A 14,508-nucleotide genomic window follows, 5' to 3' on the forward strand; every position below is an offset into this window, starting at 1 on the left:
CTCTGGCGAAAGAAACTCTTTAGAGCATACCCAGTGACCTCTGAACCACGGTCACACTGGAAACCTTGCACCTTGGTGGAGAACCTCTGTTCCACCGCCGCAACCCAATCTTTGATCAGTTGCGTTGCTTCCTCCTGCGTTCGCAGAGAAAAAGCCCAGGAGTTCCTAGTAAAATCATCGATCAAAATCAGCAGATGCCTGGCTTTGCCCAGACTTGGCTGAGGCATAGGCCCAAACAGGTCTGCGTGCACAAGCTCAAAAGGCTTTGTGGTTACCCTCTCCACCCTGGGATAACTGCATCCCTTGCTCTTGGCTTTCCTGCAAGCCCTGCAATTTAGGGTTGCACCACATTCTCTTACCTTGCACCCTTTGGTGCATTCTGATAACATCTGCAAGTCATCACAAGACCCATGTGCAATCCTCTTGTGCCACACGCATGCGCATGAAACATGAGTGTTCATGTTTTCTTTCCCAGCTTTCCCAGCTCCCTCCTCCAGAGGTATTGTTTCCAGAACAAAGAGATTGTTCTGATTTTTCTCAACACGTACCAGTTGCTTCCCCCCTCTGGAAATTGTACAGACATTGTTCTCAAAACAAACCATGTACCCCTCCTGTAAAAGACATGGTACAGACAAAAGACAACAATTCAGTCCCGGCGTCACGTAGACTTCCAGCTGCGCCTGTAGGAAAACAAGGTAAACATTCCCAGACTTTTTTACAAGCCTTTGTGACCCATCAGCAAAACACACTGTTTTCTCAGCTGAAACAGCTCTGCAGTTTTTTATCTGGACATCAAGTGACTCAGGCACGAGATGTCTATTTGCAGCAGAGTCAATGACCCAACGTAACACATTGTCCTTCGTTGCCTTTGCAACAGAGTTCCTTCTGCCCTCCTCCTTAGGGCCTTTACCGGCGTCTTTCAAAACAGCCATCGACGCAAACATCTGATAAGCGCCTCCTTCCCCTTCCGGCCGACCCTGGGACTTTCCATGCTGGCCTCTTCTCCCGGGCTGGTTCCCATGGGAAATGTCCTTGGGACTTTCCTGCCCTTTGTCTCGCTGTGGACAGCTTCGGCGCAGGTGCTCCGGAGAACCGCAAACAAAACAGCAACGAGTGGAAAACTTTTCAAACTTGCCTTTGGACGTAAGTGCCCCCCCACTCTTGCCAGCAGCTCTCCTTGAGGCTTTACTGCATTGAGGCTCGGGGACGTGGCCTTTGGCATCCAGCTCTGTGGTTTCTCTGCAAACCTTCTCCAGCTCCTGCCAAACAGCCTTAGCACTTTCAAGGCCCTTGGACTGGCCTTTCTGGCCTGCACCCCCAAACTTGGGTGCATATCTTCCAGAGGAACAGCTAGCCTCTGCTTTCCTCTTCCCAGCTTCCAGCAGCTTTCCAGCACACGGCTGCCCATCACGTTGGCGTGTCAAAGCATCGCAGCAGCTTCCAGACACGTCTCCAGCCCCCCTTGGGCTTCCAGGGCGTCCCACAGCCCCTCCTTGACTCTCTGGGCGTTCCCCAGCTTCTGCAGCGTCTGTGCAGCATCTGGCCCCCTCTGGGCGTCCCTCAGGCTGGCTCCTAGCCCCCTCTGGTCTGGCTCCCACTTTCTTCAGTGCCTGCCACTCGACCCAGGGCTCCTTCCTGTCCAGGGCTCCTTCAAAAGGGACTGCACATAACTCATGGCTCTCTGCCATCTTCTCCCCCGGGGCCCAGCTTACTTACGACCAGTAGTAGCTCCTCCCGGCACCCGGTACAGCACAGCTCCTCCCAGCTGGCTTCTTGCCTCACGATCAAAGGCACAGCTCCCCAGCTGGCTCCAGCTGGCTGGCTTTCCTCTCAGCGTCTCGGCTTTTCAGCTTTTTCTCCACTGCCCTCTTCCTTGGCAGGAGATCACACAGCACACACCGGCACGAACCTGGCTTGCTTCACAGCGTCAGCTGATCTTCCATAACCTTTGGGGACCTTTACTGGCAGCTTGCCCCAAATGGAGTCCACACGCTTCCGTGGCGTGACTCTGCTCCATGCCTCCGGGCTTCCAGCTCCAGTTAGCAGAGTAACACAGCGTCAGAAGCAAGCAGCCTTGTGTGCAGCAATAACTCAGGCAGACGCTCGGTTTCTTCCTTATCTTACAAGTAGCTTTAATCTCGTACAAAAACAACAAATCGTTACTCTCCCGGTGACAGCGCACACATCTTGACCCTCTTCCGGATCTGGCTAGACTCACACTGCGTGTGTCTTTTTCTCTCTCTCAGAGATACTGACCACTCCCACTTCCGTGTTCTAAACACACCTCTAGGAATGTGAAGCGTCACTCAGAACTTCTTAACCCTGTAAGTTCTGACTCTCTCAACAGGCACTTCTCCATAACTGTTGTTATTGTATTTCTGATGTGTGTGTTGACAGCTATGGGTTGGACTAGATGTCCCTTGGGGTACCTTTCAACTCTATGATTCTATGATTCATTCAAAACCAATAAAACATTTGTAAAAGAAAAAAGGAATACAATGGTTAAATCCAGTGCTTTTTTCTGGGGGTCGCACACCCCTAAACATTTTGTGAATCTTTGTACTTTTGTCCATTTACTGTATTTATTTTTCCTGATTTGAACTATAAAATGGTGATTTTCTTGTGTCAAAATGAGAGTACCCCTAAACCTTTTTTTAAAGAAAAACAGCACTGGTTGGATCTGCCCAAGGCCACATGCTGAATCCTTGACAGAGGGTGGACTTGAACCCAGGTCTCAGTGGGGTTTGTTTGGGAACAGAACGCAGTTGTGTTTTCCCTTTGATACTTGCAATACCAGCTGTGTTTTTAGTTTTGGAAACTTAAGCAACAATATTCCCTAAGTCCTTGTACATCGGCACCAGGAACCTTGCCCTTTCTCAAGCTGTGTTGTCTCAAAGGGATTCCTTGCAAGTTCTACAAAGGAGGCTTCTGCACACAGACCCACAACCTCACTCTCACTCCCAACCATCTGTCCAGGAGAGAATCTGTGCCAGCTGCTCCCTTTATCACCAGACCTTGGTAAGCTGCCTCTGATTTTGTGTTAATAAACACCTTTCCCCCCTGTGTCCGTTTGGTGTTCCGTTAGGGAACCCCAACTAGGTCAAACTCTTTTTAAATTTCTCCAACATTTAGGCTATATGGCCCTGGAGATCCCTTCTAGTTCTAGGATACAATGATTTCAAGACATGTAGGCATTGCCCGCTAAAGAGCTCTCAATTCAACAGGGCTTGTGCCGGAAAATTGGCCCCCACAGTCACTTACGGACTCATTGTTAAAACTGTGTTTATGAAAGACAATCTTACTCGGCTACCAGTGATCTCCAAAGAAGGAGTCTCTGTGCTTCACAGTGACAGCACCTCGTCATTCTACTTCCATCCCTGATTAGAAGAAGTTTGAAGGTGAAGCTGCTTTTGGTTGTTGAACTGCTGGCCTGCCCATCCAATTCAGTATCTGTGTTTTGATCAGCAGCAGCTTTGAGGGATCTCAAACAGATTTTTTCTCAAATCTACCTCCTGGCATCCTAATTTGTATTTTTTTTCAAAGCATTTTTATCCTGCTCTTTGCAGGGGGAGGGGGAAGGATTCCGGGCTGACCTAAAGATATTTGAGACAGCATGAAAGGAAGAGAGATGGAGAGGCAGCAGGAAAGAAAGCAAACAGGCATTTTCTTCGTTACATAATTCTTCCAACGACCAGCTAGAATGGGAAGATTTCAAGGAGGAATCAAAAGCTGGTACTGCTTCAGCAGAGCTGATCCTTTATAAGAATCATCATAATGAAGTCTCCACTTAAAGGAAGGTGGAATGCTTTGCTGTCTTCTGTGATTTGTTGCTGATTCTAGTTATTATTCTTTGGGTGGTTGAAATATTAATAAATAAATAGTCCAGTAGCACTTTAGAAACCAACTAAGTTTGTTCTTGGTATAAGCTTTCGTATGCATGCGCACTTCTGCATGCACACGAAAGCTTATACCAAGAACAAACTTAGTTTGTCTCTAAGGTGCTACTGGACTATTTTTTATTTTTTTATATTTCGATGGCGTCAGACCAACACGGCTACCTACCTGAATACTTTGGGTGGTGTTCAACTAAGTTTTACTCAGTGTACGCCCATTAAAATGAATGGGTCTAGCTTAGTCATGTTCATTGATTTCATAGGGACACGGGTGGTGCTGTGGGTTAAACCACAGAGCCTAGGACTTGCCGATCAGAAGGTTGGCGGTTCAAATCCCTGCGACGGGGTGAGCTCCCGTTGCTCGGTCCCTGCTCCTGCCAACCTAGCAATTCGAAAGCACATCAAAGTGCAAGTAGATAAATAGGTACCGCTCTGGCGGGAAGGTAAATGGCGTTTCCGTGCGCTGCTGGCCACATGACCCGGAAGCTGTACGCCAGCTCCCTCAGCCAATAAAGCGAGATGAGCGCCGCAACCCCAGAGTCGGTCATGACTGGACCTAATGGTCAGGGGTCCCTTTAACTTTACTATGAATACCACCTGTCAGCGCTGCCCAAGGTCCCAGCTCACACAAGACCAACGCTGCTTCTTGCTCAAGTTCAAAAGTCTTTATTGAAGTTCAGTCTCATTTCCAGACGTGCAGCGCGCAACGCTACATCTATCCGTCAGATCATAGAAGTCCCATCTGAATCTCCGCCCCCCTGACACCAGCTTAAGATTCTAGCTTTACTCCACCTCTTCCTCTGTTCCTTCTTTCTCTGGGTCCTTCTGCTAGTCGGAGTCTCTGCCCTCCGAGATTCTTCTGACGCTGATTCTCCCGACTCCTCCTCCCCCCTCTTTCGGGCTTTAGGACCTGGCTCCCAATCCGGGTTTTCTGCTGTCCCGCGCTCCTCCACATTTGAACTTGGCGCGCGCGCGCAGCCTCCCACTTTCCTTCTGACCGTTACACTTGTGTCACTGCTCCCCCTTTCGGGGAGGCTAGCTGGACCTGCCCTTCCCTCCGTCTCCCCACTCCCCGATGGAGGAGACGCTGGTCCTGACTCCCATGCCTCTTCTCCCCCACTGTGCTCTGGTGGGGGAACTGGCCCTACTTCTCCGCTACTCCTTTGGGACTCCCCTCTGGTTCCCTGTTTATGGATCGTCCCCTCTGGGATTCGCCTCGCCCTTACCATAGGCGCCCCCTCCTGGGAATCTTCTGATTCGCTGGAGAAGCTCATGGAATCTCTCGGTCCACTGTCATATTCCCCTACGCTCCCCTCTGATTCCTCTCCTCCGCTCTCTATTTGCTCTCTCCCCTGCTCTTCTGCTCCTGAGCCTCTGACACCACCCATTATATTTTACCTCTGTTTTGTGGCAAGCCACCCAGGGAAAAGTTATAGATGGGTGGCTCTGAAATTGAAATGAATAGATAAATATACAATTCCACTGAGAAAAATAGTTGATGCCACCTTGGGCTGTGTTAACAGCAAGATAAGTTCCAGATTATCAGAAGAAGACAAGCCCCCTCCAGGCTCCCTGGCTCTCTTCTTCCATATGCCACCATCTCCAATCTCACAGGCCTGCACATGGTGGGAGCTGAACCTCTGCTCTGCTCACTTAGGTTCCCTGAAATGATCAAGCACCCCAGAAGTAAAGATGAGGGAGAAACTTGACTCAGTGTTGCATTTAAAAGCAAACCTTCTGAATCCACCCTTTCTGACATTATATGTGTTGTTTGTTGTTGTTGTTGTTGTTAAAGATTTTCCTTGCTTACAAAAGCACATGTATTGACTCTTTCTTCAGGTTGTGTTTTCTACAGATCAGTTACATTTGTTGTGATAAAAAGTGATAAAAAAAGAAGAAGAAGAAAGAAGTAAAGTACAATTATATGTGAACTGAAACATAGGTATCTTTCAGTACAATTTTCTGCCAAGTAGTATGTATGAAAATAAATATGCTGGAGTAAAGTGGCCACAAAAACGCAATAATTTCATGTAAAGAAGCATAAAGCAATCTAAAAACACAAAACATCTCCAAGTAAATTTGTATGCCAGTGATTTATTTGTTTTGCAAATATCTACCACCTCTAGCAAGATCTTTCCACCTCTAGTATTCTACAATAAAAACTGTTTTGCTTTCTAGGCACTGACTTTAAAGCACTGAAGTGAAGTAGGACTCTCTTGTGAAATGAACATCTCCCATTTGGAGAACCAAACCTTCAACCCCTCCACATTCCTCTTGACAGGCTTTCTTGGGCTGGAGTACGCCCATCGCTGGATCTCCCTCCCCTTCTGCTTCATCTACATGACGGTGATCTTGGGGAACTGCACAATCCTCCATGTGATCCGAACAGACTCAAGCTTGCACGAGCCAATGTATTATTTCCTGGCCATGCTGGCCTTGACCGACCTGGGCTTGTGCCTCACTACGTTACCCACAGTGCTGGGCATATTTTGGTTCGATGCTCGCGAGATCCCTTTCAGCGCCTGCTTCACACAGCTCTTCTTCATTCACTCCCTCTCCCTCGTTGAATCTTCCGTGCTCTTGTCCATGGCCTTTGACCGCTTCGTGGCCATCTGCAACCCGCTGAGATATGGCTCCATCTTGACCACCCAGAGGATCGTGACAATGGCGCTGGCCTTTGCATTCCGCAGCTTTTCCCTGATTGTGCCTCTGCCGCTGCTTCTCCGACGCTTCCATTACTGCAGGACCAATGTCCTCTCTCACTCCTACTGCTTGCATCTGGAAATCATGAAGCTGGCCTGCTCAGACATCATCGTCAACCACATCTATGGGCTGACCGTTGTGGCCTTCACGGTGGGAATCGACTCCCTCCTGATCTTCCTCTCTTACGTCTTCATCCTGAAAACAGTCCTGAGCATTGCCTCCAGAGAAGAGCGCCTCAAGGCCTTCAACACTTGCGTCTCCCACATCTGTGCTGTCCTGCTCTTCTACGTGCCCATGATAGGCCTGTCGTTGATCCACCGCTTTGGGGAACGTGCCCCTCACATCGTCCACATACTCATGTCCTACGTCTATTTGCTGGCACCTCCTCTGATGAACCCAGTTGTGTATAGTATCAAGACGAAGCAGATCCGCCAACGTATCCTCAAGAAACTCTGTGCTGTGAAGCTCATCCAGACATAAGGACAATAAAAAGTTTAAGTGCTACACTTACATTACAATATATCAATGAATAATGTTGCACGAGTCAGGTGGGTGCATCTATTTTGCTTCTCAGGTCTATTCAGGACCTCAAAGTTCAGACACCAACTAAAGACAACATGCCCTGTGATGACTGTATGCTCTACTGCTTCCATTCCACTGCTGTTTGTCTTCCACCAACCAAACCATGTTATTTGTCCCAGTGTTCACTGTGGTGGAATTGTGTGCCTTATGTAATTTACATAATATATAAAAATTCTGTTGTCATTGTGTTATTCAGCCCCCACCCATTCCAATGCAAAGGAAACACAAAGCGGATGGAGGGAAGTAATCAATTGCATAATCAGGGCTTTTCCCCCAGCTGGAACGCAATGGAACTCAGTTCCAGCACCTCTCAGGTGGGAACCGTGGCCATTATAAGAGTTCTAGAAAAACAGCCTGGCACATCATGTTTGCAAACTGAAAGCAACATATGATTACTAACTGTACTTGCTGGATTGTGTTCCATTCCAAAGAAAAAATAAATAAGCACCAGCAATTTCTGCTCTCGTATTTTTTCTTGCAAGAATTCTCTGATGTCCCTTGCACCAGGGTTACTGAATGCTCGGTCTCTCAGAAGGCTTTATGATTCCCAGGACTGTGTGGGATGGGATGATGCTGAGCAACTAAGCTAGTGAAACATTGAAACTGAAAAGTTGTTGGGGACAGGACATAAATAAGCTTGAAGGAATTTTACGTTTACTGGAAAGCTTTTTAAATGCTCTTACTGACATAAATGGATGGAGCCTCTGTGTACGCAGGCAGGCAGGCAGGCAGGCAGGCAGAAATATATTGTTATGCTCTCCCCACTTCCCCAAATGGTGTACATTTTCAAGGGTCTAGAACTTGCCCAGCTTTCTTTTGCTTTGGAATGGGGGGCGGGAAGCCTCAGGCTCAAGACCCTGGAAAATGCATGTGAAAATTGGACGGTTTCAAAAGAGGACTGGGCAAATTCATGGAAGAGAAGCCTACCAATGGCTCCTGGCCTTGAATGTCGATGCTCTGCTTCCATGGTCAGGGACAGTGTGCTTCTGCATAAAAGTTGCTGGAAACTTCAGGAGGGGAGAACAGTGGCATAGCGTGGATTGCCAGTTCCCGGGACTGCACAGGGGTGGGGTTGGTTGGAGGGAAATGGACAGAGTACGCATGCACATTCAACTGCCTAACAGTTGAATCATTCTGTTGCCTGGAGGGGTCACTTCCTGCTTGGCATGGAGAAGCTGCTCTCAACAGAGCCCAGCGACAGAAGCACACAGCTGTATTGAGGCAGCACTGGATGTTGAAATTTTGCACCCCTAGCAATTTTCTCCCGGGGGCAACACCCTGTGCACCTCCCATGCTATGGCACTATAATTCAGAAAGTTCTTCCTGATGTTTAGTTGGAATCCCCTTTCTTGTAACTTGAAGCCATTAGTTGGGTCCTACCTTCCAGAACAGCAGAAAACAAGCTATACCCTATAGTCATTGAAAGCTGATAGATGATTCTATTGGCTGACACTTAAGTGCCTCCCTCAGCATAACAAAAGAGGTTGCTCAGTGCCATAGGGCAAGTGAGTGGGCCTCCCCACCCTCACTTAACTGATGGGTGGATGGAACAATAGGACAGTGTGTGGTGAGAGAGCTGAGCAAAGAGCAGGTGGAGAAGCTAGACATGGAACGATAGAAGCAAGATCCATTGGGGTGGGTTTTTTTTTTTTGTAAAATATTTTACAAATATTTGAGATTTTACAAAAACATAGGTTTACAGAATACAAAGAAAACATATGAAAAGAAAAAGATAAAAATAAAGAAAACATACAAAAGTACATAAAAAATAAAAAATAAAAATAAAAATGCCAAAAACAAAAAACGAATAGATAAAAAAGAATTAAAAACAAATCCATTTTTTGTAACTTTAAACTCATTAGCTTGTTTCCTTGACCTCCTCACACCTCCCCTTTTTGTATTCCCCTTTTTGTATTCCCATTTAAATAATCAAATCAGCCTCAGTCCTCAGGGAATGTGCAGGCGACCGTGGAACGGACAGCTCATGGAAGAACCCCGACCAAACCTAAGAGGAGGCGTGTAGTGGTGATAGGGGATTCCCTACTGAGGGGAACAGAAGCAGTGATCTGTGGGCCTGACAAGATGTCTCGGGAAGTGTGCTGTCTCCCCGGGGCTAAGATCCAAGATGTAACTGAACGACTGCAAGGAATCATAAAACCCACTGACAAATACCCCTTCCTCTTGGTTCATGTGGGAACCAATGACACTGCAAGCAATAGCCTCCAGAAGATCAAAAGAGACTACGAGGCTCTGGGCAGGAAATCGAAGCAATTAAATGCACAAATTGTCATCTCATCTGTCCTCCCAGTTGAACGACGTGGCCCAGGGAGAGAGGGGAAAATAGTGGAAGTGAACAGCTGGCTTCGCAAATGGTGTAAACAGGAACGGTTTGGATTCTTAGATCACGGACTGCAGTTTCTTGAAGATGGACTTCTGGCAAGCGATGGGCTGCACCTCACAACGGTTGGGAGGAATGTTTTTGCCAAAAATCTCAGAAACCTCATCAGGAGGGCTTTAAATTGACTAATGTGGGGGAGGGAGACAGTGCTCCTGAAGGTAGGAGTCTATCAATTGATGAAGATGATCATCCAAATGTCATAGACCAAATGGAGCAAACAGCACGCAGACCTAGTGGTGGGAGGAAAAAATCCTTAAATAAGAGACACGGGGGAATGATTAATGGACTTCAATGTCTGTACACTAATGCGCAAAGCATGGGAAATAAACAAGATGAGCTTGAGCTCATGGTACAGCAAACTAAATATGACATAATAGGCATCACTGAAACCTGGTGTGATAAGTCCCACGATTGGAATGTAATAATGGAGGGATACAATCTATTTCAGAGAAACATACCAGACAAGAAAGGAGGAGGAGTGGCATTATATGTCAGGGATGTGTATACCTGTGAAGAGATCCAAGATTTAGAACCTCAAAGCCAAAGTGAGAGCATTTGGGTCAAAATTAAGGGAGAGAAGAATAACAGTGACCTCATTGTGGGAGTTTACTATAGATCCCCAAGCCAAACGGAGGACATAGATGATGCCTTCCTGGAACAGATGGCCAAGCATGCAAAAGGAAGGGAGACAGTAGTAATGGGGGACTTCAATTACCCAGATATTTGTTGGATGTCAAACTCAGCCAAGAGCATAAGGTCAAACAGATTCCTCACTGGCCTTGCAGACAACTTCATTGTCCAGAAAGTGGGAGAAGCAACAAGAGGAACAGCCATTTTAGATCTGGTCCTAACCAATGTTGATGACCTGGTTAGTGGGGTAGAAGTGGAAGGATCATTAGGCGCGAGTGATCATGCTCTTCTGAAGTTTACTATACAGCGGAAAGGAGCAGCCAAGCATACTAGGACTCAATTTCTCGACTTTAAGAAAGCCGACTTCATAAAACTTAGGGAAGTGCTGGGTGAGATCCCATGGACAGTAATACTAAAAGGAAAGGGAGTTCATGATGGCTGGGAGTTTGTTAAGAGGGAGATAGTAAAAGCACAACTTCAGGCAATACCAATGAGACGGAAACATGGAAGGTGCCTAAAGAAGCCAGGGTGGCTATCTAAAGAACTTTTAACTGAGTTAAGATTAAAAAAGGATGTGTACAAAAAATGGAAAAGGGGGGAAACAACCAAAGAGGAATTCAAACAAATAGCCAGCACGTGTAGACACAAAGTCAGAAAAGCTAAAGCACAGAATGAACTCAGGCTTGCTAGAGAGGTTAAAAGCAACAAAAAAGGCTTTTATGGGTATGTCCGTAGCAAAAGGAAGAACAAAGAAACAGTGGGGTCACTCAGAGGAGAAGATGGTGAAATGCAAACAGGGGACACAGAAAGGGCTGAACTCCTCAATGCCTTCTTTGCCTCAGTCTTCTCCGATAAAGAAAACAATGCCCGACCTGAAGAATTTGGAGCAAATGATTCAGCAGAGGAAACACAGCCCAGAATAACTAAGGAGATAGTACAAGAATACTTGGCTAGTCTAGATGTATTCAAGTCTCCAGGGCCAGATGAACTGCATCCAAGAGTATTAAAAGAACTGGCAGATGTGATTTCAGAACCACTGGCAGTCATCTTTGAGAATTCCTGGAGAACAGGCGAAGTCCCGGCAGACTGGAGGAGGGCAAATGTTGTCCCTATTTTCAAAAAGGGGGAAAGAGAGGACCCAAATAATTACCGCCCAGTCAGTCTGACATCAATACCAGGGAAGATTCTGGAGCAGATCATTAAGCAAACAGTCTGTGAGCACCTAGAAAGGAATGCTGTGATCACCAATAGTCAGCATGGATTTCTGAAAAATAAGTCATGTCAGACTAACCTGATCTCGTTTTTTGACAGAATTACAAGCCTGGTAGGTGAAGGGAACGCAGTGGATGTAGCCTACCTTGATCTCAGCAAGGCATTTGACAAGGTGCCCCATGATATTCTTGTAAAGAAGCTGGTAAAATGCGGTCTTGACTATGCTACCACTCAGTGGATTTGTAACTGGCTGACTGACCGAACCCAAAGGGTGCTCATCAATGGTTCGTCTTCATCCTGGAGAAGAATGACTAGTGGGGTGCCACAGGGTTCTGTCTTGGGCCCGGTCTTATTCAACATCTTTATCAACGACTTGGATGATGGACTCAAGGGCATCCTGATCAAATTTGCAGATGACACCAAACTGGGAGGGGTGGCTAACACCCCAGAGGACAGGGTCACACTTCAAAACGACCTTGACAGATTAGAGAACTGGGCCAAAACAAACAAGATGAATTTTAACAGGGAGAAATGTAAAGTATTGCACTTGGGCAAAAAAAATGAGAGGCACAAATACAAGATGGGTGACACCTGGCTTGAGAGCAGTACATGTGAAAAGGATCTAGGAGTCTTGGTTGACCACAAACTTGACATGAGCCAACAGTGTGACGTGGCAGCTAAAAAAGCCAATGCAATTCTGGGCTGCATCAATAGGAATATAGCATCTAAATCAAGGGAAGTAATAGTGCCACTGTATTCTGCTCTGGTCAGACCTCACCTGGAGTACTGTGTCCAGTTCTGGGCACCACAGTTCTAGAAGGACACTGACAAACTGGAACGTGTCCAGAGGAGGGCAACCAAAATGGTCAAAGGCCTGGAAACGATGCCTTATGAGGAACGGCTAAGGGAGCTGGGCACGTTTAGCCTGGAGAAGAGGAGGTTAAGGGGTGATATGATAGCCATGTTCAAATATATAAAAGGATGTCACATAGAGGAGGGAGAAAGGTTGTTTTCTGCTGCTCCAGAGAAGCGGACATGGAGCAATGGATCCAAACTACAAGAAAGAAGATTCCACCTAAACATTAGGAAGAACTTCCTGACAGTAAGAGCTGTTCGACAGTGGAATTTGCTGCCAAGGAGTGTGGTGGAGTCTCCTTCTTTGGAGGTCTTTAAGCAGAGGCTTGACAACCATATGTCAGGAGTGCTCTGATGGTGTTTCCTGCTTGGCAGGGGGTTGGACTCGATGGCCCTTGTGGTCTCTTCCAACTCTATGATTCTATGATTCTATGAACATGGCTAGTTTCACAACGGCTGAACTGAACTGAAACAGTTACTGCTTGACCTCTCCGCTCCATTTCAAAGAGGGACCGTCTTCCAAAGCAACAGCTTCCAGATGGCTTTCCAGATCTGCTTGGATTTAATACTGTAAATGATAGGGTTCAAAGCGGGGGGCACGATCAGGTAGACGTAGGCAACCATGGCTTTTACAAGCGGGTCCACACCATTGCCAAATCGATGGATGATGGATAGGCCAATCATGGGGATGAAAAAAATGAGGACCGCACAGATGTGAGAGACACAGGTATTCAAAGCCTTCAGGCACTTCCCCTTGGGACCCACCTTGATGACAGTCTTGATGATCAGGAAATAAGACAGCACAATGAGGAGCGAATCTATGCCAGCTGTTGAAAGAATGATGATTAAGCCGTACAGAACGTTGACGCTGATGTCAACGTCTTTGCAGGCCAGCTTCATGATGTCAGGATGCAAGCAAAAGGAGTGGGAGAGGCTGTTGTCGCTGCAGTACGTCAGCCTCCTGAGCAGAAAAGGGATCGGGAGCAGGGAGACGGCTGCCCTCAGCAACATGGCCAGGCCTATCTTGACAATGGTTGGCTTGGTCAAGATGGCTTTGTACCTCAGGGGGCGTGAGATGGCCACAAAGCGGTCAAAGGCCATGGCCAGCAGCACTGAGGATTCCAGCATGGAGACGACATGGATGAAATACATCTGGGTGAGGCAGGCATCAAAGCCAATCGCCCTGACATCGAACCAGAAGATGCCTAGCGTGGTCGGGAGGGTGCACAGGACCAGGCCCAGGTCCATGAGGGCCAACATGGAGAGGAAGTAATACATGGGCTCATGGAGACTGGTCGTTCTGCCAATGATGAACAGGATGATGCAGTTCCCCAAGAGGGCCACAAGGTAAAGCAAGCAGAAGGGGATGGAGACGAGTCTATGGTGGCTCCTGCTCATTCCAGGGATGCCCGTCAGGAGGAGCACGGAAGGCTGGTAGAAGGAGGCGTTGGGAGCGTCTGGCTCGGGAGGTTCCATCCTGCCTTGGGCGCTGCGTCATCAGTGGCGTAGCGTGGGGGGTGCCAGGGGTGCCGGCCGCACCGGGCGCAACATCTGGGGGGGCGCGAGTCCAGAGGGAAGGGACAAGCAATTGAGGCTTGGTTGGGGTGGGGGGTCGTCGTCTCCGTTTGGCCGGCCCCCCTCAAGGAAGCGCCATGCCTTTCAACTTTTCATTTCATTTCGTTTTTAAAAAAGAACCCTTCCTTCCTTTCTCCTAAATAATATTTTTAAAAGCGTGGCGCATTAAGTTGAAATATTATGCATGCACATACACATTATAACGGGTGCGTAATGAGCGCGCGCGCACGCACGCACACATGTTAAGAGGATTGTCACAGATAAGCGAAATGAGGTCTAAAAGAGCTTTTTTTCCCCTGCTCAAAAAGCTGCCCTAGAGTGTCGCTTTCCGTCAGCGCAGACAGTACTGTATTGAGCTAAGTAAACCAACGGGCAGGAAGTGCAGCACCACTTCCTGTGTTCATATGCCTTTTGGGGAAGAGTTGTAGTGGAGCACCTGCTTTGCACTCGGAAGAGCCCCAATTCATCCTCCAGCATCTCCCCCGTCTAAAACCCTGGAGAGCCGGTGCCGGTCAGTGTAGGGAATGCTGAGCTAGGTGTCCAATAGTCAGTATGTAAGGGCAAAGGAAGGAAGGCCGGAAGGATTTGTTTTGTAACAGAAAAGAGGTTATGAACAGGGGCAGGAGAGAACTGGGGCAAAAATGGGAAGGGGCCCCAGTG

At 47.5% G+C, this 14,508-nt stretch overlaps 3 protein-coding genes across 15 annotated transcripts in view; 2 read left to right on the forward strand and 1 right to left on the reverse strand.

Annotated features, from left to right (window-relative positions):
* LOC128412033 (zinc finger protein 420-like) overlaps window positions 1-14,508 on the forward strand; it is a 317,641-nt gene that overhangs the window by 205,305 nt on the left and 97,828 nt on the right. The window lies entirely within an intron of this gene.
* Window positions 5,280-7,806, forward strand: LOC128412109 (olfactory receptor 51G1-like). Its single transcript, XM_053384966.1, has 2 exons — window positions 5,280-5,835; window positions 6,072-7,806. Exon 2 carries the CDS (start codon window positions 6,117-6,119, stop codon window positions 7,074-7,076), a length of 960 nt encoding a protein of 319 aa, XP_053240941.1. The 5' UTR covers window positions 5,280-5,835; window positions 6,072-6,116; the 3' UTR covers window positions 7,077-7,806.
* LOC128412098 (olfactory receptor 51G2-like) lies at window positions 12,725-13,770 on the reverse strand. Its single transcript, XM_053384949.1, has one exon. The coding sequence runs from the start codon at window positions 13,747-13,749 to the stop codon at window positions 12,775-12,777; it is 975 nt and encodes a 324-aa protein (XP_053240924.1). The 5' UTR covers window positions 13,750-13,770; the 3' UTR covers window positions 12,725-12,774.

The sequence above is a fragment of the Podarcis raffonei genome, chromosome 4, assembly GCF_027172205.1.
Source record: "Podarcis raffonei isolate rPodRaf1 chromosome 4, rPodRaf1.pri, whole genome shotgun sequence".
NCBI lineage: Eukaryota > Metazoa > Chordata > Lepidosauria > Squamata > Lacertidae > Podarcis > Podarcis raffonei.